This window comes from Salmo salar, chromosome 14, assembly GCF_965601325.2.
Source record: "Salmo salar chromosome 14, fSalSal1, whole genome shotgun sequence".
NCBI lineage: Eukaryota > Metazoa > Chordata > Actinopteri > Salmoniformes > Salmonidae > Salmo > Salmo salar.
In genome coordinates this window covers 7,829,961-7,855,911 of record NC_138304.1, presented here as the reverse complement: position 1 = coordinate 7,855,911, position 25,951 = coordinate 7,829,961, and the positions used below count along the sequence as shown (strand labels likewise).

Here is a 25,951-nt window from a genome sequence, read left to right as displayed (position 1 = left end):
AAGAGAATCAAAGGTAATGGATTATTTACATAGTATTTTCGATTTTAGATCTCCCCAACATGACGTCTAGTCTGTATCGCAACGCGTATTTTTCTGGGCGCAGTGCTCAGATTATTGCAAAGTGTGATTTCCCAGTAAGGTTATTTTTAAATCTGGCAAGTTGATTGCGTTCAAGAGATGTAAATCTATAATTCTTTAAATGACAATATAATATTTTACCAATGTTTTCTAATTTTAATTATTTAATTTGTGACGCTGACTTGACTGCCGGTTATTGGAGGGAAACGATTTCCTCAACATCAATGCCATAGTAAAAAGCTGTTTTTGGATATAAATATGAACTTGATAGAACTAAAAATGCATGCATTGTCTAACATAATGTCCTAGGAGTGTCATCTGATGGAGATTGTAAAAGGTTAGTGCATCATTTTAGCTGGTTTTATGGTTTTGGTGACCCTGTCTTTGACTTGACAAAACATTACACACAACTCTTGTAAATGTACTGTCCTAACATACTCTAAATTTATGCTTTCGCCGTAAAACCTTTTTGAAATCGTAAAACGTGGTTAGATTAAGGAGATGTTTATCTTTCAAAGGGTGTAAAATAGTTGTATGTTTGAAAAATGTGAATTTTGACATTTATTTGGATTCAAATTTGCCGCTCTTGAAATGCACCTGCTGTTGATGGAGTGCACCACGGGTGGCACGCTAGCGTCCCACCTAGCCCCAAGAGGTTAAAAGTTGCGTCATACTGCAGCACACCTTGCAGGCTGCTGCAGCATTCTGTGGCACGTTATCTAATTGTCAGCCATTTTTTCTGTTAATGCAAGTTAGTGCTAGTTTGACCACCAGAGGGCATCTTTGAAAAGCGTTTGATAGTCTTCATTCTTGGCATTACCAGAGAACTTAACCTTTTTTGTAATAACATAGTATTTGAGATTGATTTTAAGGTTTGGCTTAATTAATTAGAGTAATGTTATGGTGTTTATTTTCCGAGAAAAACAAAACCCTCAGGGTTTCCGTTAGGATGGAATGGAAAATATGGCGCTGTTCAACGTGACGGTCGGGAGTAGTCTACAGCATAAGAGGATTGGAAGATTCTAAATTGTTTGCCTTCATTAGACAACTTTGTTCCAATATTTATGTAAATCATTTATATTTATTCCCATAGTAATTTATGGATCATAACTAAATCAACATCTGCATTTTGAAATACTTTTTTAATCATTATTTTATTAACGGAAGCATAAAGATGCTGAGGATGAAATACAGTACTGTACGTATATGCTTTTACGTTTGGATAATAAAGCATTTTGACGATATAAGCCACCTGTGTTTGTTTATTAGGCTACTGTGCAGTCTGACAAGTGAACATTGTATTGTAGGCTTACTGTAGTAAATATGGGAAAGTGCCTAATTCCTTACATAGGGAAGAGCAGGCCATGTCTGTACTACAAAATGCAGGCACGCGGAAACCCGGGTTCAATTCCCCGACGGGGAGGAAGGAGTAGGTTGTCCTTGGAAATAAGAATTTGTTAACTGATTCCATATGTTATTTCATTGTTGTGATGTCTTCACTATTATTCTACAATGTAGAAAATAGTAAAAATAAAGAAAAATCCTGGAATCAGTAGGTGTAATCCAAATTTTTGACTTGTACTTGCTTAACCTCTCTGGGCTAGGTGGGATGAAATCGTCCCACCTACGCAACAGCCAGTGTAATCCCGTGGCACGATTTTCAAATACCTTAGAAATGCTATTACTTCAATTTCTCAAACATATGACTATTTTACACCATTTTAAAGACAAGACTCTCATTAATCTAACCACACTGTCCGATTTCAAAAAGGCTTTACAACGAAAGCAAAACATTAGATTATGTCAGCAGAGTCCCCAGCCAGAAATAATCAGACACCCATTTTTCAAGCTAGCATATAATGTCACAAAAACCCAGAAGACAGCTAAATGCAGCACTAACCTTTGATCTTCATCAGATGACACACCTAGGACATTATGTTAGACAATACATGCATGTTTTGTTCAATCAAGTTCATATTTATATCAAAAACCAGCTTTTTACATTAGCATGTGACGTTCAGAAACCTCTAGTGAATTTACTAAATTACTCACGATAAACGTTCACAAAAAACATAACAATTTAAGAATTATAGATACAGAACTCCTTTGTGCAATCGAGGTGTCCGATTTTAAAATAGCTTTTCGGTGAAAGCATATTTTGCAATATTCTGAGTAGATTGCCGTGATGGCTGGGCTAGCTATTTAGACACCCACCAAGTTTAGCCCTGACCAAACTCCGATTTACTATTACAAAAGTTTGATTACCTTTGATGTTCTTCGTCAGAATGCACTCCCAGGACTGCTACTTCAATAACAAATGTTGGTTTGGTCCAAAATAATCCATCGTTATATCCAAATAGCGGCGTTTTGTTCGTGCGTTCAAGACACTATCCGAAGTGTAAATAAGGGTCACGAGCATGGCGCAATTCGTGACAAAAATTTTTAAATATTCCATTACCGTACTTCGAAGCATGTCAACCGCTGTTTAAAATCAATTTTTATGCCATTTTTCTCGTTAAAAAAGCGATAATATTCCGACCGGGAATCTGCGTTTAGGTAAACAGAGGAAAGAAAACAAAGCATTCGGTCGACGCGGGCACGCGCCTGAGTCTCACAGTACTGTAACCAGCCCCTACCCAAATGCGCTACTTTTTTTCAGCCAGAGCCTGCAAAGCCACGATTCAGCTTTTTGCCGCCTTCTGAGAGCCCATGGGAGCCGTAGGAAGTGTCACGTAACAGCAGAGATCCTCTGTAATGGATAGAGATAATCAAGAAGGGCAATATATTGTCAGACAGGCCACTTCCTGCATGGAATCTTCTCAGGTTTTGGCCTGCCATATGAGTTCTGTTATACTCAGACACCATTCTAACAGTTTTAGAAACTTTAGGGTGTTTTCTATCCAAAGCCAATAATTATATGCATATTCTAGTTACTGGGCAGGAGTAGTAACCAGATTAAATCGGGTACGTTTTTTTATCCAGCCGTGTCAATACTGCCCCCTAGCCATAACAGGTTAATTAATTTGATATTATGGCGTTTCTATTCCATGAAAAACGAAAAACCCTCTGGGTTTCTGTTAGGATGGTACGGATAAATGGCGCTGTACAACGTGACGGTTGTTAGATAGCCTATAGTTAATATACTGGCAAGTTTGATGTTTAACTACTAACGTTAGGTAGATAGCTAACATACCGGTACATTCTTCTGTAATGATATGCTATGTGGTTCGTATTTTGAGAACAAAAAATGTATTTGAAAACAAAACTCCAATTTAATTTCGTTATCAACCACCCTCCATTTTAGCCATTTTGAGTGTCAGTTTGGCTACAACCAAAACTGTTCAGCCTTTCTTTCCGACACAAAGGAAGTCATAGCGGACACCTTCGAAGGACTGTGATGATGGCATCTCAGGTAAGCAGTACTGGGCGTTCTTCCGTCCAACTTCTATAGTAGTTAGCTCCTATGATTCAGTGTCGGTTCATACATCTATATTACATAAACACATGCAACCGTTGAATGATAAATCATGCAATTATTATTCTCAAGCTAACCAAAAACCTTTAGCTACGAACGCCTATTCTCGCCTTTTTCAGGTGAATTCATATAACTTTCTTTCATTGCAAATCATAAGCAGGCCATGTCCTATTTGTTTCATAGTCGATATGTAAGCATATTTTTTGACTGTAACAGTTAGCTTTTTTTACAGAAGGATGAAAGAACACTGTCAGGAAATGCTATTCTAATATGTCAGATGAAGTTAGACCAGAAAGTCAGGGCCATTAAGGCCAGGATGCCTCATGGGGGCTTTAAAATGGTCAAAGGAAGTCTCCAAGCAATGGGCTATCGTGTACAATGGCGAAGAATTAGGGAGTCTTTGCAGCGTGTAGATGGTGCAGGTATCATTGCTAGAAAGATCCAGCTTCGTTGCATTGCTCGGCAAAAATACTCTGTTCCTGCTTCCCTGTCTCTCGTCCACACTGATACAAATCATAAATTGATAAGGTACTAAGATGTATAATGTCTCCATCAAATCTAAGAAGTTATTTAAACCTTTTTATTCTTATTTGTAGACAAATTTTCAATGATGTATGAAATGGGAGTTGTACTTCATCAACTGGTAATACATAAATAATGCAGGTTAATAGGTTAAACATTTCACTTTTAATTCCAATGCTTTTTTTTCAAGATACAACATTGTCATCTTGGGCGGTATAGATGACATTTTCAAGGAAGGTAAGTATATTATTTTGTATGCATGTTGCATATTTCCCATCACATAATGAACAACCACAATACCATTCTGGGTTTAAGCTTTCTGTGCTGAATTGACGTATCCTGAAAATGACATCTGCTGCTTTAGATTGAACGGTCATATCTCAGTTATTGTTTTCATATCTACAAAAAATACGTTTTTTTCTTTACTTTCAGAGTGCGAGCTGATCAAGGGGTCAAAAATGTACATATTGCCAGTTCACTGTCCGAGAAACAGGCTGGCAAATTTGTCCATAACCAGAGGTAATTAAACTGTTTTGTTCTTTTCCTCTCTTCCTCTCTGCCTACCTTGATGTACATGGAACCTGTCTCGCATGCATTAATTAAAAAACCCTTAAGATGTCAGCTGCGAATTTTCAGATTTACACCACATAACACAGCCATTTTCACTGGACTATCAAGACCCTGTTGCTGCCAAGTCATGATTTCCCTGGGGGTTAGCCTTGCAATAACCAAGCCCTCTATTTAAATGTTTCAGGTACACTCAGATAGGTGTCTGCGTCACATACAGTCTGTCACCACTCACAGAGGCACACACAACTTGCATTTCTATAACCTCGGACCCACCTCAGTGTTCACTATTCATGGAGGAAGACCACAGAGATTAGGTTCCTCCCTCCCACAAAACCTTTTCTTTCTCTCTGTTAGAGTGGAACGCTTATGGAGAGATGTTTGGAGTGCTTTGACATGTCAGTACTACAACTTGCTGCACAGTTTGGAGGAAGACGGCTACCTTGACCTGTCAAATTCTATCCACCTCTTCTGTGTGGGATATGTGTTCCTACCTCGTCTGCGACAGATCTGCAGAATTTCACAGTTGGAATAGTCACCCTTTAAGTACAGAGGCGAACCTGACACCTCACCAGCTGTTGCCTTAGCACTACACAATGGATTCAAATGATCAAGTCATCAAGCTTCAAGTGGTATTTATGTATTTGTGATCTGGTAATGTAAAAGTCTAATGACATTATCTTCTGTTTTTCAGCATAAAGTACTCTGTAGCCACTTAGTGTGGACACCAGGTGAGACTACACACAGTTATATCAGCTGTGCTGGTGAACCCCTCCTGCATCTGAACTGGCTGACAGAGGGCACAGCATGATCATAGGTGAGAGGTGACTTGTTCGGGTCAACCGGATAGTATTATTAAAGAGAGGCTTTACATTGAAATAGAGATCTAGTAGTCCCAGAGTTAATGATCCAAGGTCAGTTTTGCATTTCACCTCCTGATGATTGTGACTGACAGTGTTAGAATAAAAAAAAACAAAGCTTAATCATGCTCTCTCTCTATCCATCTGTCTCTTGTCTGCAGGTGTGTTTTGATGTGAGAGAGGAAGTCAGTCGCGTCATCGCCACCTCACCCGCTCTTAAGATAACCTTCGGGCAGATTGGGAGCCCGAAGCTGGTTAGGAGACACTATGTAATTGTGATGAACTGAGAGAATATTAGGGTAGCACTGTAATTCATTAATCATATGCTGTCTTCCCTGCTCCTCTGTTTTACCTCTTTCCTTTTCTGTCTTTTCTGTCCCCTCTCTTCCCACCTCCTCTTTGTTCCTCTTTTTTAAATAATTATCACCATATGTGCATTAAAGTACAGATTGAACTTGTAACTTTATAATATAATATTACAATTATCTTAATTATAATATATGTATTTATAACACCTGGATAATGAACTTCTTTCAATAAAGCGTTTCACATTCTCCACTGGTTGAAATGAAGTATCTCATTGAAATACTACACCTATCCTTTGTCCTCAGATTAATGCAGATGAAGGTAGTTAGATATGCATAGGAAGTGTAGTGTACTGTTTGGTTGCTGTATATATGAATTACAAATCAGCCTTTACTTAAATCATATTTCTAGTCTATTACATAGTTACAATGTGTAATCATTGATGTCCCAGGAGCAGGAGTGGTAAACACTGTTGAAGTGTATAATTGTAATGCATACATGCAGACACAGCATCATTCAAATAATGGAGTTTGCTACACCTAGTATATGATATAACAGAAAAAGAATGTCTCAGATTCATACCTGAACCGCACCTTTCTTTGCCAAGGAAGAGTATATATTCAATGTGGGGATCTCATGTGTGGTAATAACTACAGTACATGTTTATAGGACTTGCATCCTCGGCACAAAGTTATTTTATTCTACTCAATCCATAGGCTTCATTAATTCCATTCAGACTTGAAGTCGATACAACAACTATGATAGCTGAGGTTCATAGGTTTTGAACTAATATTCATACCAAACCTTTTAGGGTCCATACACAGATCGGCTACATACTGTTTTTTTCATATTTTATTTTTTTAATAATTAAGAAAAGCAATCAGGCACCCAAGATTACTTGCTAGCTACTTCCAGACACATGAGAGAACAGCTCACTGAACATTACTTATCCTACCAGAGCTGGTTAGGCTGTTATGTTATCCGGAGCGTTGGTCACTGCAACTGTGCTGTCAATGTCTGTTTGTAAATTCGGAGCGTTTCGCTCTTGGAGCATTCAAGTGCTCACTGGACTTTCTGGCCGAGGAGTTGGGGTAGATCCGAGCGTTCTGACCTCACAATGCCAATCAAGCACCCAAGCTAACTGGCTAACATTGGCTAGCTTACTAGCTACTTTCAGACACATAATGAGAGAACACCCCACTCTGACCATTTTACTTGACCTAGCAGAGCTGGGTAGGCTGTTTTCATGTTATCCAGAGCATTGGTGACTAACTGCTGCTGGCAACAATTTAATTATGCTTATTTGCTGACGTTTACTGACACCGGCCATATTCAACGGTGGTTGAGCGTTCGTAAATTCATCAGTTATTCTGCGCTCTGGCACACTCCGATGTGTTTTTCCTTATGAAATGTAGCTAGCTAGCTAGGTAAACAATGAGCCATAATCCCAACTCATGAAGTTACTACCCTGCATTAATCTGCAGGTAGCTAAGAAACTAGGTTCAATGTTAGCTAGCTAACATTAGGCTATAATTAGTCAAGCAAACGGATCTGAGATACAAATAAGATCATACACGTAATGTTAGCTAGTGAGCCAACAGTACACTTTAACTTGAAATCAAACCACTTTCTGTCAAAATTAGAAACTTATATCTGAAATTAGCTAGACTATCTTACCTGTATACATCATCGATGGGCTTGTCTCCTGTCGGATGTCATGGTTGCCCTTAGTTTGAAGATGTAATCCGGAGACAGGTGTTTTCTCCATCTCCTTAGCTGTCATACGCAAATTCCACTGATTTCAAAACTCTGTCCTCCAGAAAGTGGAGAGCATACACGTAACATAAGCTAGCGAGCCAGCCAGCTAATGTTAACTAGCTAACATTACACTAACTTGACATTAGGCTTATTCAGTTTTGCTAAGTGGGACAATAAAAAAAGCCGCGCTTGAGAGGATTACCTATACATAATTAACAGCTCAAATAGACAGAAGTGTGCTATATGGCAGACCAATCCAAACATCTCCCGGCATGTCCAGCCCACACCATTATCTCAGCCAATCATGGCTAGCGGGAAGGTTGCTGTATTTTTCTGTAGCTAAACCAACCAGGCTCTTAATTTTAACAGTTGTATTTACAGATGGCATACAAGTTTGTTATTAAGGCACATGAAAGTTCACATGTTCGAGAAGGCATTTCTGCCCAAAAACGAATTTTGATAGAAAGTCAGCATCCCGGAGTCGCCTCTTCACTGTTGACGTTGAGACTGCTGTTTTGCGGGTACTTTTTAATGAAGCTGCCAGTTGAGGACTTGTGAGGCGTCTGTTTCTCAAACTAGACACTCTAATGTACTTGTCCTCTTGCTCAGTTGTGCACCGGGGCCTCCCACTCCTCATTCTATTCTGGTTAGGGACAGTTTGCTCTTGTACGAGATCTTCAGTTTCTTGGCAATTTCTCGCATGGAATAGCCTTCATTTCTTAGAACAAGAATAGACTGACGAGTTTCAGAAGGCCGTTTTTGAGCCTGTAATCAAACCCACAAATGCTGATGCTCCAGATATTCAAATAGTCTAAAGAAGGTCAGTTTTATTGCTTCTTTAATCAGAACACAGTTTTCAGCTGTGCTAACATAATTGCACAATGTTTTTCTAATGATCAATTATCCTTTTAAAATGATAAACTTGGATTAGCTAACACAACGTGCCATTGGAGAACAGGAGTGATGTTTACTGATAATGGGGCTCTGTATGCAGATCTAGATATTACATAACCTATTTGCTGTTTCCAGCTACAGTAGTCATTTACAGCATTAACAATGTATATACTGTATTTCTGATCAATTTGATGTTATTTTAATGGACAAAAAAAGTGATTTTCTTTAAAAAACAAGGACATTTCTGTGTGTGTGTGTGTGTGTGTGTGTGTGTGTGTGTGTGTGTGTGTGTGTGTGTGTGTGTGTGTAAAAAGCATTCCAGGTGAAGCTGATTGAGAGAATGCCAAGGGTGTGCAAAGCTGTCAAGGCAAAGGGTGGCTACTTTGAAGAATATAAAATGTTTTGATTTGTTTAACACTTTTTTGGCTACTACATGATTCCATATGTATTTCATAGTTTGATATCTTCTATTATTTTACAATGTAGAAAATAGTAAAAATAAATAAAAACTCTTGAATGATATGTGTGTGTTTATTTATATATATATATATATATATATATATATATATATATATATACTGCTCAAAAAAATAAAGGGAACACTAAAATAACACATCCTACATCTGAATGAATGAAATAATCTTATTAAATACTTTTTTCTTTACATAGTTGAATGTGCTGACAACAAAATCACACAAAAATAATCAATGGAAATCCAATTTATCAACCCATGGAGGTCTGGATTTGGAGTCACACTCAAAATTAAAGTGAAAAACCACACTATAGGCTGATCCAACTTTGATGTAATGTCCTTAAAACAAGTCAAAATGAGGCTCAGTAGTGTGTGTGGCCTCCATGTGCCTGTATGACCTCCCTACAACGCCTGGGCATGCTCCTGATGAGGTGGCTCCTGGACAGTCTGTGGTGCAACGTGGCGTTGGTGGATGGAGCGAGACATGATGACCCAGATGTGCTCAATTGGATTCAAGTCTGGGGAACGGGCGGGCCAGTCCATAGCATCAATGCCTTCCTCTTGCAGGAACTGCTGACACACATGAGGTCTAGCATTGTCTTGCATTAGGATGAACCCAGGGCCAACCGCACCAGCATATGGTCTAACAAAGGGGTCTGAGGATCTCATCTCGGTACCTAATGGCAGTCAGTCTACCTCTGGCGAGCACATGGAGGGCTGTGCGGCCCCCCAAAGAAATGCCACCCCACACCATGACTGACCCACCGCCAATCCGGTCATGCTGGAGGATGTTGCAGGCAGCAGAACGTTCTCCACGGCATCTCCAGACTGTCACGTCTGTCACGTGCTCAGTGTGAACCTGCTTTCATCTGTGAAGAGCACAGGGCGCCAGTGGCGAATTTGCCAATCTTGGTGTTCTCTGGCAAATGCCAAACGTCCTGCACAGTGTTGGGCTGTAAGCACAACCCCCACCTGTGGACGTCGGGCCCTCATACCACCCTCATGGAGTCTGTTTCTGACCGTTTGAGCAGACACATGCACATTTGTGGCCTGCTGGAGGTCATTTTGCAGGGCTCTGGCAGTGCTCCTCCTGCTCCTCCTTGCACAAAGGTGGAGGTAGCGATCCTGCTGCTGGGTTGTTGCCCTCCTACTGCCTCCTCCACGTCTCCTGATGTACTGGCCTGTCTCCTGGTAGCGCCTCCATGCTCTGGACACTACGCTGACAGACACAGCAAACCTTCTTGCCACAGCTCGCGTTGATGTTCCATCCTGGATGAGCTGCACTACCTGAGCCACTTGTGTGGGTTGTAGACTCCGTCTCATGCTACCACTAGAGTGAAAGCACCACCAGCATTCAAAAGTGACCAAAACAACAGCCAGGAAGCATAGGAACTGAGAAGTGGTCTGTGGTTACCACATGCAGAACCACTTCTTTATTGGGGGTGTCTTGCTAATTGCCTATAATTTCCACCTGTTGTCTATTCCATTTGCACAACAGCATGTGAAATGTATTGTCAATCAGTGTTGCTTCCTAATTGGACAGTTTGATTTCACAGAAGTGTGATTGACTTGGAGTTGCATTGTTGTTTAAGTGTTCCCTTTATTTTTTTGAGCAGTATATATACCCACACACTGGACTCTGACATTGCTTGTCCTAATACTTATTTATTTCTTAATTCCGTTATTTTTCTTTTGGATTGTTGTGTATTGCTAGATATTACTGCACTGTTAGAACTAGGAACACAGGCATTTCGCTACACCTGCAATAACATCTGCTCTTTATGTGTATGCGACCAATCAAATTTGATTTGATTTAAAACATTTGCCATAGATTTCAAGCAGATTTAAGTCAAAACTGCAGCTTGGCTACTCAGGAACATTCACTGACTTATTGGTAGGCAACTCCATTGTAGATTTGGCCTTGTGTTGTAGGTTATTGTCCTGCTAAAAGGTGAATTCCTTTCCCAGTTTTTGGTGTAAAGCAGACTGTTTATTTTATCCTGAAAAAATCCCCAGTATTTGCCAATGTCAAGCATACCAATACCATGAGGCAGTTACTCAGTAATGTGTTCGATTTGTTAAAGCTGCAATATGTAACTTTTGGGTGACCTGACCAAATTAACATATAAATGTAAGTTATTGATCTGTAATTATCATTGAAAGCAATTCTAAGGATTGGTAGATCTTTTCTATGTGCACCATTTCTCTGCTTCCCCTTAAGTTTTGTTTTTGCGTCTTTTTATTTAGTTTTTTACACCAGTTCAAACAGCTGATAATGCAATATTTTTGCTTATTGAAAAGATATTTCACAGCAGTTTAGATGGTGCAATGATTCTCTACACTGGATTGTTTTGTCACATAAACTTAAATTAGGCTAACTATTAGAATTTTAGCAAACCGGAAATGGTTGAGGGATTTCTGCATATTGCACTTTTAAACCAATTTTTACTTCTGAACTAATTTAGGGTAGCCTAAACAAAAGGGGCTGAATACTTATGTAACGGCTATTTAATTATGAATTCTTAATCTTTTTACTTTGACATTAGAGTATTTTGTGTGGATTGACAAAAAATGACAAACCTATTTTAATCCCCTTTTGTAGCACAATAAAATGTGAAGAAATCCATAAATACTTTGTCAAGGCACTGTACATGTACTAATACATACTTGTCTTCGCTCATGTTCACATGTGAGATTCCCCTGCAGTGCATTAACCAGACAGACATAGTCCAACTTCCTAAAACTCAGTTCTAAGTTGCAACATATTCAAAATATGTTCAAACTATGTTGATCTCATCGACAATCAGCCTTTGCATCCATAGCGCCATTCATGAATTTGAGTTACATTTCCGCAGACCAATCCCTCAGCTTTATACCAAACCAAGTTGATGGGGCTGCCGTTGGGCAGAAACACCCTCACAATTATGGCTTTAAAAACTACATTCTAAACTTATTCTGTTTAGTCTTGATATTTATTGACAAAAATATGTGACCGACCGGCTCGATTCGGTCTTGTGTAACAAAATTTGAAATTGTGTTTTTTCATTGGGTAAAAGTAGAGACTCTGAGCTAGAAAATGGGATAGCATACAATACAGTTGTGGAACAATGGGAAAGTAATACTGCTTTGAAAGTGGATAAACTTGTAACCCCACTTTTGAGAACCTACTGGAAAGCCATTTAGCGTCACACCCTCTCAAGCCTTAGCCCCACCCATCTCTTTAAGGATTCATATGTGAGGCCATGCACTAAACAACCTAAGATTTCAAGACTAAATGCTGGTTTATACTACATCTATCAACAATTGTTGCAGTGACATGAACATTCTATGGTCGTCCGACATCAAACTTGTCATTAAGTTTAAACACACAAACTACAGGCTGCATGACATCAGCAGCCTGGTGGTCCAAAATGGCATAACTTGTGTATTTTAACACCAATAAACCCACCCATTTAGAAATGTCAATATAGCAAACCAGGCAACTAAAAGCAAGTTTCTAAACAATGTTTTGGTTCGTTTCTAGCTTGTTAGGAAGCTAATTTTAAGTTGGCTGGCTAGCCAGTTAAAATAACGTCCATATCATATCGCTGACAACTTCTTCACTTTCGCTAATTTGTCTTCATTATTACAGGAAAATAAACTCACAACAAGATCATTGTTTACAAGTTAATGGCTCGTCAATTACAGAAAATAGCTTATGGTTGTGTGACGAAATAAAAGCAGGGCATTCCACCGGAGGATTTTAGAACGTGGACACTGTCTCGTTGGCCTAACGTTATTTCCTGATTTGACTTTGGTGCAGGTCATGTTCTTCAAATTACCGTCTCTGGTCAACACATATTATATCAAATCTGAGTTTCTTTGTCACATGCACAGGTTACAGAATGTTTAGTGAAATGGTTACTTGCATAGTGGAGTCTTTTGTTTAGACATGTAGCTAGCTAAACAATTAACCATAATCCCAACTCATAACGTTACTGCCCTGCATGAATCGGCAGGTAGCTAACAACCAGGTTCAATGTTAGCTAGCTAACATTAGGCTATAACTAGCAATGCAAATGGCTCTGAGATCCGAATAATATTACTACACAGATCATACATGTAACGTTAGCTAGCCAGCCAGCTAACTAGCTAACACTACGCTTTAACTTGAAATGAAAATGACTTTCTGACAAAATTATAAACGTATAATATCTGAAATTGTAGCTAGCTAGACTATCTTACCTGTATATATGGATGGACTCTTCTCCCCTCTGTCATGGATGCCATGCTTCCTTTAGTTTGAAGATGTAATCTGGAGCAGGTATTTTATACAACAGCCTTCTGTGTGTTCTCTTTTCGACTCTCTTTTCATATTTGCAATCAAACGGCAGAATTTTCTTCATCTCTTTAGCTATCATTCTCTAAATCCGCCGGGCATTCCACTGATTTCAAAACTCGGCCTTCAACAAAAGGGAGAGCAACACTTTTGCAGTTCTACTACGTGATATCTTTCAAAAAAGCAGCATTAGAAAGGCTTGCCTACACATACTGACCAGCTCATGTTATAGACAGTAGCTTGCTACATGGCAGACCAATCTGAACTCATCTCTCGGCATGCCCAGCCCACCCATTATCTCAGCCAATCATGGCTAGTGGGAATATTCCTGTCTTTTTCCGTGGTTAAAACAACTAGGCTCGTAATTTAACAATTTTATTCGTATTTACAGATGGAATGCAAGTTTGTTATTAAGACACATGAAAGTTCACATGTTCCAGAAGGCATTTCTGCCAAAAAAATGCATTTTGATCAAAATAAAAACAAAGTTTACATTCAAATGCCTCCTGTGAAGTAGTGACGCGCGACATATGCCTAGTTTCCTGAACGAGTCACATATTGTTTCCAAATTGAGCATAATTACAAGAAAAACGATACAAAAGTGTTCAAGTTAATTGTCGATTAGTTTTATAGTTTGTACATCGTCACATATTTGGGTACGTGTCTTCAGCTCCTACCTTACCTTAGTCTCTTTGTAATGTTTATCGCCATAATTTGGAGCATGACTTAGACCTGGAGGTGCAATGGCTGCTTGATGGCATCCTAGGACTGTAAGCCTATAACAAGGATAATGTTTGGACTCAGTTTAACTTAACATCCAAGGTAACTCCATGGTAGCATGATTTACTATTGTATGCCCCTTTTCCCCTTAGGCACTTACAGCAGATTTCTTTATTTAACTAGGCAAGTCAGTTAAGAACAAATTCTTATTTACAATGACGGCCAAACCCGGACGACGCTGGGCCAATTGTGCGCCGCCCTATGGGACTCCCAATCACGGCCTGTTGTGATACAGCCTGGAATCAAACCAGGGTGTCTGTAGTGACGCCTCAAGCACTGAGATGCAGTGTCTTAGACTGCTGCGCCACTCAGGAGCCCAAAGGATTGGATAGGTATAAGCCAGTATGGCAAAAAAACGACTTAATCTGTAAGAGGGCCGCGTGCAACTCCTACCATATTGCTTATACCTATATCATTCTTTCAAATCTACATGAAGTGCATGGATAAGGCAAGGGGTTGTTTCTGGACTGGGCCATAGTCACTCTACCTGCTGGTTGATGGCTCTTTGCTGCCATCCAGAGATCAAATCAAGCCATTACGTTGTTTCCACCATATTGTCATCTATTGAATAGTTTGCACATTTTCTGTCTCCAGTTTAAAGCATTGATCACTGTTAAATGGTCCTGTTTCTTGCTCATAAGGCTTACAGTCTGTCTTTGATTGAGATCATACAGATGAACTGTTGATCATGCATCTTATCATACATTGCATTGTCCACTCCGGTTGGCTGAGCCAGTGGCGGCGACAGTGAAGTCATTTTGTCATAAACATACATAGCCTGGTCAGAAATTGTTATGGCAGGTGTGTCATGCCATGTTTTAATGAGAAAAAGACTTGGGTGTTTATTCAATGTGCTGTTAAGATGCTCAATGTTTTGTCTAGAATTGTCAAAGGAGTTAAAAAGTGACTTGATGTTTTGTCTAGAGCTCAACAGCTCTATGCCTTTTCTTGAAACCTCTACATTGTCTAAGGTTAACCTCTAGAGGACCCCTTCGAGATAAAATCCTGTTAGCGGGATTGGTTGGACAACAACCAGTGAGATAGCACGGCGCAAAATTCAAAACAAAATGATCTCAAAATTAAAATTCAAGTATTATACGGCATTTTAACCTGTTAGGGCTAGGGGGCAGTATTGACACGGCCGGATAAAAAACGTACCCGATTTAATCTGGTTACTACTCCTGCCCAGTAACTAGAATATGCATATAATTATTGGCTTTGGATAGAAAACACCCTAAAGTTTCTAAAACTGTTTGAATGGTGTCTGTGAGTATAACAGAACTCATATGGCAGGCCAAAACCTGAGAAGATTCCATGCAGGAAGTGGCCTGTCTGACAAGTTGTGTTTCATCTTGGCTCTTTTTATTGAAGACTGAGGATCTTTGCTATAACGTGACACTTCCTACGGCTCCCATAGGCTCTCAGAGCCCGGGAAAAGCTGAACGATATCGAGGCAGCCTCTGGCTGAAACACTTTATCGCGTTTGGCAAGTGGCCGATCAGAGTACTATGGGCTTAGGCGCGTGCCCGAGTCGACCCCATGCTTTATTTTCTTTCGTCTGTTTACCTAAACGCAGATTCCCGGTCGGAATATTATCGCTTTTTTATGAGAAAAATGGCATAAAAATTGATTTTAAACAGCGGTTGACATGCTTCGAAGTACGGTAATGGAATATTTAGACATTTTTTGTCACGAATTGCGCCATGCTCGTCACCCTTATTTACCCTTTCAGATAGTGTCTTGAACGCACGAACAAAACGCCACTATTTGGATATAACAATGGATTATTTTGAACCAAACCAACATTTGTTATTGAAGTAGTAGTCCTGGGAGTGCATTCTGACGAAGACAGCAAAGGTAATAACATTTTTCTTATAGTAAATCTGACTTTGGTGAGTGCTAAACTTGCTGGGTGTCTAAATAGCTAGCCCTGCGATGCCGGGCTATCTACTGAGAATATTGCAAAATGTGCTTTCACCGAAAAGCTATTTTAAAATCGGACATATCGAGTGCATAGAGGAGTTCTGTATCGTGAGTAATTTAGTAAATTCACCGGTAGTGTTCGGTGGGAATGCTAGTCACATGCTAGTCACATGCTAATGTAAAAAGCTGTTTTTTGATATAAATATGAACTTGATTGAACAAAACATGCATGTATTGTATAACATAATGTCCTAGGGTTGTCATCTGATGAAGATCATCAAAGGTTAGTGCTACATTTAGCTGTGGTTTGGGTTTATGTGACATTATATGCTAGCTTGAAAAATGGGTGTCTGATTATTTCTTGCTGGGTACTCTGCTGACATAATCTAATGTTTTGCTTTCGTTGTAAAGCCTTTTTGAAATCGGACAGTGTGGTTAGATTAACAAGAGTCTTGTCTTTAAAATGGTGTAAAATAGCCATATGTTTGAAAAATTGAAGTTTTTGCATTTTTTAGGAATTTGAATAACGCGCCACGGGATTACACTGGCTGTTACGCAAGCGTCCCACCTAGCCCATAGAGGTTAAAGATACTCTACTCGTTAATCCAATCACATTGTCCGATTTCAGAAGGCTTTATGGTGAAAGCAAAACATTAGATTATTTTAGCATAGCACCTTAGCAAAAAAAAAAGCCATTTTCCAAGCACGGATAGCCATCACAAAACCAGATATACAGCTAAAATTAAGCACTAACCTTTGACAATCTTCATCAGATGACACTCCTAGGACATCATGTTAGACAATACATGCATTTTTTGTTCGATGAAGTTTATATTTGTATCCAAAAACCCAATTTTTACATTGTCGCTTTACGTTCAGAAAATGTTTTCTCCCCAAAGCTGCCGGTGAATAGGCACATTTAATTTCCAGAAGAACTCATAAACGTTGAAAAAATGTATAACAATTATTTAAAGAATAAGAGATAATCTTCTCCTTTATGCAACCACTGTCAGATTTCAAAATAACTACGGAAAAAGCACATTGTTCAATATTCTGAGTACAGAACTTAGCCTTCAATGCTAAGCTATACAGTTAGCCTACAACCACGACGTCGACAAATCTAAAAAAATATGTTCGAAATATTTACTTACCTTTGCTGATCTTCGGCGGAATGCACTCGGATGGGCACCCACTTCCACAAGAAATGTTAATTTGTTCTGCAAAGTCCATCATTTATGTCCAAATACGTCCGTTTTGTTGACCCATCCAGAACACTTTACAATGCCATGTGGCGTGGACGCAAATCCATAGACTAAATGTTCAAAGTTCCATTACCGTTTGTAGAAACACATCAAACGATGTTTACAATCAATCCTTTAGGGTATTTTTTAACGTAAAATTGCGATACTTTTACAACCGGGCAATAGGTATTCATCCCAGAAAATTAAAAAAAAAAAAAAGTCACATGCACGCGCATCATAAGACACCTCTCCTCAGACTGGCCAGTGATTGACTGAGCCATAATTTTCTGCCCGGTAACAGATGACGGTTGAAACCAGTTCCTAAAGATTGTTGACAGCCAATGGAAGAGTTAGGAGGTGCAACGTAAATCCTATGTCACTGTAGTTTTTCAAGGGATTCAAAACAAAAACTACATTTCTAATTTCTCCCACTTCCTGATTCAATTTTTCTCAGGTTTTTTGGCTGCCATATGAGTTCTGTTATACTCACAGACACCATTCAAACAGTTTTAGAAACTTCAGAGTGTTTTCTATCCAAATCTACTAATAAAATGCTACTAATAATAATACTGCCCCCTAACTCCAACAGGTTTTAATAACGGTACAATCAATTATGGTTCTGGAGAGCTTATGGGTTAGCCAGTATTTATTCTTGCCTTGTTCTGACTGAGTTAAGTAAACTAATTGCTTAAAGTTAAATCGGTGTTGCCCGAGTGCTCAACGTACAGTGCATTTGGAAAGTATTCAGACCCCTTGACTTTTTCCACATTTTGGAACCAGCCTTATTCTAAAATGGATTTGAATGTCCCTCATCAATCTACACACAAAACCCCATAATGACAAAACAAAAACAGGTTTTGAATTGTTTGCAAATGTATTAAAAAAGTTCAGAACTATACGTTTACATAAGTATTCAGACTCTTTGTCACCCCGCTCCTCCGCTCTCTCCACTGGCTTCCAGTTGAAGCTCGCATCCGCTACAAGACCATGGTGCTTGCCTACGGAGCTGTGAGGGGAACGGCACCTCCGTACCTTCAGGCTCTGATCAGGCCCTACACCCAAACAAGGGCACTGCGTTCATCCATCTCTGGCCTGCTCGCCTCCCTACCTCTGAGGAAGCACAGTTCCCGCTCAGCCCAGTCAAAACTGTTCGCTGCTCTGGCACCCCAATGGTGGAACAAGCTCCCTCACGACGCCAGGACAGCGGAGTCAATCACCACCTTCCGGAGACACCTGAAACCCCACCTCTTTAAGGAATACCTGGGATAGGATAAAGTAATCCTTCTAACCCCCCCCCCCCCCCCCTAAAAGATTTAGATGCACTATTGTAAAGTGGTTGTTCCACTGAATATTATAAGGTGAATGCACCAATTTGTAAGTCGCTCTGGATAAGAGTGTCTGCTAAATTACTTAAATGTAAATGTACTTTGTTGAAGCACCTTTGGCAGCAATTTCAGCCTCAAGTCTTCTTGGGTATGACGCTACAAGCTTGGCACACCGGTATTTGGGGAGTTTCTCTCATTTTTCTCTGCAGATCCTCTCAAGCTCTGTCAGGTTGGATAGCTATTTTCGGGTTCAAGTCCGGGCTCTGGCTGGGCCACTCTATGACATTCAGAAACGTGTCCCGAAGCCGCTCCTGCATTCTTGGCTGTGTGCTTAGGGTCGTTGTCCTGTTGGAAGGTGGACCTTCGCCGGTCTGAGGTCCTGAGTGCTCTGGAGCAGGTTTTCATCAAGGACCTCTCTGTACTTTAATTTGTTTGTCGTTTCCTCCATCCTGACTAGTCTCCCAGTCCTTGCCGCTGAAAAATCACCATGCTTCACCGTAAGGATGGTATTGGCCAGGTGATGAGTGGTGCATGTTTCCTCCAGACATGACGCTTGGCTTTCAATTTTGGTTTCGTCAGACCATAGAATCTTGTTTCTCATGGTCTGAGAGTCCTTTCGGTGCTTTTGGCAAACTCCCAAGTGGGCTGTGATGTGCCTTAAAGTGGCTTCTGTCTGGCCACTCTACTAGAGATGGTTGTCCTTCTGGAAGGTTCTCCCATCTCCACAGAGGAACTCTGGAGCTCTTGGTCACCTCCCTGACAATCCCTTCTCCCCCAATTCCTCAGTTTGGCCGGGTGGCCAGCTCTAGGAAAAGTGTTGGTGGTTCCACATTTCTCCCATTTAACTTCTATGGGCTAGGTGGGACGTTAGCGTCCCACTCTTTTCAACAGCCAGTGAAATACAAATACCTCAAAAATGCTATAACTTCAATTTCTCAAACATATGACTATTTTACACCATTTGAAAGATAAGACTCTCGTTAATCCAACCACGTTGTCCGATTTCAAAAAGGCTTTACAGCGAAAGCAAAACATTAGATTATGTCAGGAGAGTACCCAGCCAAAAATAATCACACAGCCATTTTCAAAGCAAGCATATATGTCACAAAAACCCAAACCACAGCTAAATGCAGCACTAACCTTTGATGATTTTCATCAGATGACACTCCTAGGACATTATGTTATACAATACATGCATGTTGTGTTCAATCAAGTTCATATTTATATCAAAAACCAGCTTTTTACATTAGCATGTGATGTTCAGAACTAGCATACCCACCGAAAACTTGCGGTGAACTTACTAAATTACTCATGATAAACGTTGACAAAATACATAACAATTATTTTAAGAATTATAGATACAGAACTCCTTTATGCAAACGCTATGTCAGATTTTAAAATAGCTTTTCAGCGAAAGCACATTTTGCAATATTCTGAGTACATAGCTCAGCCATCACGGCTAGCTAATTTGACACCCACAAAGTTTGGGGCAACCTAAACTCAGAATTACTATTAGAAAAATGGGATTACCTTTGCTGTTCTTCGTCAGAATGCACTCCCAGGACTTCTACTTCAACAACAAATGTTGTTTTGGTTCCAAATAATCCATAGTTGTATCCAAATACCTCCGTTTTGTTTGTGCGTTCAGGTCACTATCCGAAGGGTAACGCGCGAGCGCATTTCGTGACAAAAAAATTCAAAATATTCATTTACCGTACTTCGAAGCATGTCAAACGCTGTTTAAAATCAATTTTTATGCTATTTTTCTCGTAAAATAGCGATAATATTCCAACCGGACAACATTGTATTCATTCAAAGAGTGAAAGAAAAAAATGGTGAGGTCTCGTGAATGCGTATCTCCAGTCTCACTGTCCCCAGGCAGTCCACTTACAAACTCTGCTGCTGTACTTTGCCCAGAGACAGGAGACGCGTCATTCTGCTTTCTGAACGCTTTAGAGAGCCACAGGAAGCCTTAGAAAGTGTCACGTAACAGCACAGATGCTGTAATTTCGATAGAGATGCAACAGAAGGACTACAAATTGTCAGACAGGCCACTTCCTGCATGGAATCTTCTCAGGTTTTTGCCTGCCATATGAGTTCTGTTATACTCACAGACACCATTCAAACAGTTTTAGAAACTTGAGTGTTTTCTATCCAAATCTACTAATTATATGCATATTCTCGTTTCTGGGCAAGAGTAGTAACCAGTTTAAATCGGGTACGTTTTTTATCCGGCAGTGAAAATACTGCCCCCTAGCCCAGACAGGTTAAGAATCATTGAGGCCACTGTGTTCTTTAGGACCCTTCCCCAGATCTGTGGCTCGACACATTCCTGTTACGGAGCTCTACGGACAATTCCTTCGACATCAAATCAAAGTTTATTTGTCACGTGCGCTGAATACAACAGGTAAATGCTTACTTACAGGCTCTAACCAATAGTGCAAAAAAGGTGTTAGGTGAACAATAGGTAAGTGAAGAAATAAAACAACAGTAAAAAGACAGGCTATAAAAGTAGCGAGGCTACATACAGACACCGGTTAGTCAGGCTGATTGAGGTAGTATGTACTTGTAGATATGGTTAAAGTGACTATGCATATATGATGTACAGAGAATAGCAGTAGCGTAAAAAGAGGGGTTGGGAGGGGGCACACAATGCAAATAGTCTGGGTAGCCATTTGATTACCGTAATTTCCGGACTATTAAGCGCACCTGAATATAAGCTGCACCCACTGAATAAAAAATAAAAAAAATATTTTGAACATAAATAAGCTGCACATGTCTATAAGCTGCAGGTGCCTACTGGTACATTGAAACAAATTAGCTTTACACAGGCTTTAACGAAACATGGCTTGTAACAAAAATAAATAGGCTTTAACGAAACACGGCTTGTAACAAAAATAAATAGGCTTTAATGAAACACGGCTTGTAACAAAAAATAAAACATTAGCAGTAAGCTTTAGTTGTCAATTCCTCACGCTGCTGTTTCCAACGTCTTATCATCGACATATTAAGACCAAGCTCCCATGTAGCAGCTCTATTTCCTTTTCCAACAGCCAGATCAATCGCCTTCAACTTGTAAGCTGCATCATATGCATTTCTCCATGTCTTTGCCATGATGAGGGTGACAAAATGACTACCGTAATCAGAATGATGAGAAGTTTGAGAGCGCTCGATTTAATCTAAACAATAAACAAAAAAGTTGGTGACCGTAACCCGTTCGGCAATTTCATTGGTCTAATGAAAGCTTTATGCCGCCAAAAAACTGAGCACGTCACAGAATGTGTTTTTTTGGAGAGAAAAAAATTGAAAGCGGGAAAAATCCATATATTAGCCGCGTCATTGTTTAAACCACGAGGTTCAAAGCCTGGGAAAAAAGTTGCGGCTTATAGTCCGGAATTTACGGTACCTGTTCAGGAGTCTTAGGGGTAAAAACTGTTGAGAAGCCATTTTGTCCTAGACTTGGCACTCCGGTACCGCTTGCCATGCGGTAGTAGAGAGAACAGTCTGACTGGGGTGGCTGGGGTCTTTGACAATTTTTAGGGCCTTCCTCTGACACCGCCTGGTGTAGAGGTCCTGGATGGCAGGCAGCTTAGCCCAAGTGATGTACTGGGCCGTACGCACTACCCTCTGTAGTGCCTTGCGGTCAGAGGCCGAGCAATTGCCGTACCAGGCAGTTATGCAACCAGGGAGGATGCTCTCAATGTTCCTGCTGTATAACCTTCTGAAGATCTTTTTAGTTTCCTGAGGGGGAATAGGGGGAATGGGCTTTGTCATGCCCTCTTCACGACTGTCTTGGTATGTTTGGACCAATCTAGTTTTTTGTTGATGTGGACACCAAGGAACTTGAAGCTCTCAACCTGCTCCACTACAGCCCCGTCGATGAGAATGGAGGTGTGCTCGGTCCTCCTTTTCCTGTAGTCCAAAATCATCTCCTTAGTCAAGGTTACGTTGAGGGATAGGTTGTTATTTTGGCACCACCCGGCCAGGTCTCTGACCTCCTCCCAATAGGCTGTCTCATCGTTGTCGGTGATCAGGCCTACCACTGTTGTGTCGTCTGCAAACTTAATGGTGGTGTTGGAGTCGTGCCTGGCCATGCAGTCGTGGGTGAACAGGGAGTGCAGGAGGGGCCTGAGCAAACACCCCTGTGGAGCTCCGGTGTTTAGGATCAGCGTGGCAGATGTGTTGCTACCTACCCTCACCACCTGGGGGCGGCCCGTCAGGGAGTCCAGGATCCAGTTGCAGAGGGAGGTGTTTAGTCCCAGGATCCTTAGCTTAGTGATGAGCTTTGAGGGTACTATGGTGTTGAACGCTGAGCTGTAGTCAATAAATAGCATTCTCACATAAGTGTTACTTTTGTCCAGGTGGGAAAGGGCAGTGTGGAGTGCAATAGAGATTGCATCATCTGTGGATTTGTTTGGGCGGTATGCAAATTGGAGTGGGTCTAGGGTTTCTGGGATAATGGTGTTGATGTGAGCCATTACCAACCTTTGAAAGCACTTCATGGCTACGGACGTGAGTGCTACGGTTTTGTAGTCATTTAAGCAGGTAGCCTTTGTGTTCTTGGTGGTCTGCTTGAAACATGTTGGTATTACAGACTCAATCAGGGACATGTTGAAAATGTCAGTGAAGACACCTGCCAGTTGGTCAGCACATGCCCGGAGCACATATCCTGGTAATCCGTCTGGCCCCGCAGCCTTGTGTATGTTGACCTGTTTAAAGGTCTTACTAGCTTCGGCTACGGTGTGCTTAATAACACAGTTGTCCGGAACATCTGATGCTCTCATGCATGCCTCAGTGTTGCTTGCCTCGAAGCGAGCATAGAAGTGATTTAGCTCGTCTTGTAGGCTTGTGTCACTGGGCATTTCGCGGCTGTGCTTCCCTTTGTAGTCTCTAATAGTTTGCAAGCCCTGCCACATAAGACGAGCGTCTGAGCCAGTGTAGTATGATTAGCCCTGCATTGACACTTAGCCTGTTTGATGGTTCGTCGCAAGGCGTAGCAGGATTTCTTGTAAGCTTCCGGGTTAGAGTTTTTGTTCTGACATGCACTGTCAGCTGTTGGACCTTATATAGACAGGTTTGTGCTTTCCAAATCATGTCCAATCTATTTAATTTACCACAGGTGGACTCCAATCAAGTTGTAGAAAAATCTCAAGGATGATGGAAAAGGATGCACCTGAGCAATTTCGAGTCTCATAGCAAAGGGTCTGAATACTTAAATATATATTTTTTATTTTTTATTTATCCTTTATTTAACTAGACAAGTCAGTTAAGAACAAATTATTATTTTACAATGACTACTTACCCTGGCCAAGTCTTCCCCTAACCCGGATGACGCTGGGCCAATTGTGCACCGCCCGATGGGACTTCCGATAACAGCCGGTTGTGATACAGCCCGGGATCAAACCAAGGTCTGTAGTGATGCCTCTAGCGCTGTGATGCAGTGCCTTAGACCACTGGTTTTTAATACATTAGCAAAAATGTCTACGCCTGTTTTCGCTTTGTCATTATGGGGTATTGTGTGCAGACTGAGGGAGAAAAAAAACAATTTAATCTATTTTAGAATAAGGCTGTAACAAAGTGGAAAAAGTGAAGGTGTCTGAATACTTTCCAAATGCACTGTATAATCAGTTGCTAGATATTGGCAATCCACTACAAGAAACTGCAGACACAGTAGCTCTCCAGGATGCTGCTATGCTAGGTGCTCTCAGTGTACGCAGACATCCCATCATATTCCTTTCCATAACCCCCCCCTTTTCTTACCTTCTCTTCTATATCTTCTACTTTCTTTCTCTTCACATCTCCCCATTTCGCTCTGCAGTTTATTTTTATGTATTGCCCCCCCACCCGTCTCTTTCCATCCCCTCTTTGCTTTCCCTTTTGTCCTTTTATTGTACTGTATGGTAACCCTTTGAGTTCCATGCCCCTACCTCCCTCTTTAGGTAGCTTCTCTGGAATGCATCTTTGACGGGCCGTCCACTTTAGGGCAGCAGGAGCTCCCTCCCCCCTTGCCCACCGCCCCATACTCCCAAAGCCACGAGGTGTCCCTCCTTCCCACCTGCTCTTCCTCAACTTCCTACCCCAAAAGCCAGGCACCATTCAAGGTAACCCACCTTCTCCCAGCTTCACCATTAGATGCTCCGCTGACTTTTGAGGTAGGGCTATGAGTTGCGGTTGGCGTTGAGCTAATGAGCTTTTTATTACCATGGCTGATATTTTGCACGATCATTTTGTCTTTTGACTGGACAAAGTTGCCGATCACCAACATCGAGAGGCTGTTTGTTTATGTGTTGCGCAAGATGGCTGACTCCATACTGTGAATGAGCTTCCCGGACCAACATCTGTACACCTTTGCTTTAAGTAGAGCATGGCTGTGCTCCAATTAACCTCTCTGGGGTATGTGGGACGTGACCGTCCCACCTGCGGGACACAGTATTCAACAGCCAGTGACATAGCAGGGCGCCAAATTCAAAACAACAAACATTTCATAATTCAAATTTCTCAAACATACAACTATTAAATCCCATTTTAAAGATACACTTCTCGTTAATCCAACCACATTGTCCGATTTCAAAAAAGCTTTACGGCGAAAGCATAGCATTAGATTATGTTAGGACATCACCTTGACAAGAAAAAACACACAGCCATTTTCCAAGCAAGGAGAGGAGTCACAAAAACCAGAAATACAGCTAAAATTAATCACTAACCTTTGATGATCTTTATCAGATGGCACTCATAGGACTTCATGTTACACAATACATGTATGTTTTGCTCGATAAAGTTCATATTTATATCCAACAACCCCATTTTACATTGGCGTGTAACATTCAGAAATGTTTCGCCTCCCAAAACTTCCGGTGAATGAGCACATAAATTTACAGAAATACTGATCATAAACGTTGATAAAATATTAAACTGTAATTCAAAGAATTATAGATACACTTCTCCTTAATGCAACCGCTGTGTCAGATTTCAAAAAAACTTTACAGCGAAAGCACACTTTGCAATAATCTGAGTACAGCGTTCAGACACGAAACCAAACCCGCCATTTTGTGGAGTCAATAAAACTCAGAAGTAATATTATAAATATTCACTTACCTTTTATGATCTTCATCAGAATGCACTCCCAGGAATCGCAGGTCCACAATAAATGTTTGTTTTGTTCGATAACCTGTTGCGGCTTGGGGGCAGAATTGAGAATTTTGAAAAAAATATGTGCCCATTTTTAACTGCCTCCTACACCAACTCCGAAGCTAGGATATGCATATCATTAACCTCTCTAGGGTCGGCGGGACGAAATCGTCCCACCTACTCAACAGCCAGTTGAATCCCGTGGCACGTTATTCAAATACCTTAGAAATGCTATTACTTCAATTTCTCAAACATATGACTATTTTACAGCATTTTAAAGACAGAGTCTCGTTAATCTAACCAC

At 40.6% G+C, this 25,951-nt stretch overlaps 1 protein-coding gene and 1 long non-coding RNA gene across 30 annotated transcripts in view; both read left to right on the top strand.

Annotated features, from left to right (window-relative positions):
* The window catches only part of LOC106568684 (discs large homolog 1-like protein), a 338,585-nt gene that overhangs the window by 113,699 nt on the left and 198,935 nt on the right, over positions 1 to 25,951 (top strand). For 15 of the 29 annotated variants that reach the window (XM_014139222.3, XM_014139214.3, XM_014139211.3 and 12 more), the window contains exon 5: positions 24,459 to 24,620. The exons of the other annotated variants lie outside the window; for them this stretch is intronic. In XM_014139222.3, coding sequence (XP_013994697.2) covers positions 24,459 to 24,620 — 162 coding nt within the window. The remainder of the gene's footprint in view (positions 1 to 24,458; positions 24,621 to 25,951) is intronic. 29 annotated transcript variants of the gene reach the window in all.
* Positions 209 to 6,058, top strand: LOC106568687 (uncharacterized). Its single transcript, XR_006758732.2, has 4 exons — positions 209 to 4,312; positions 4,508 to 4,594; positions 5,000 to 5,459; positions 5,664 to 6,058. It is a non-coding gene; the product is annotated as an uncharacterized LOC106568687 (long non-coding RNA).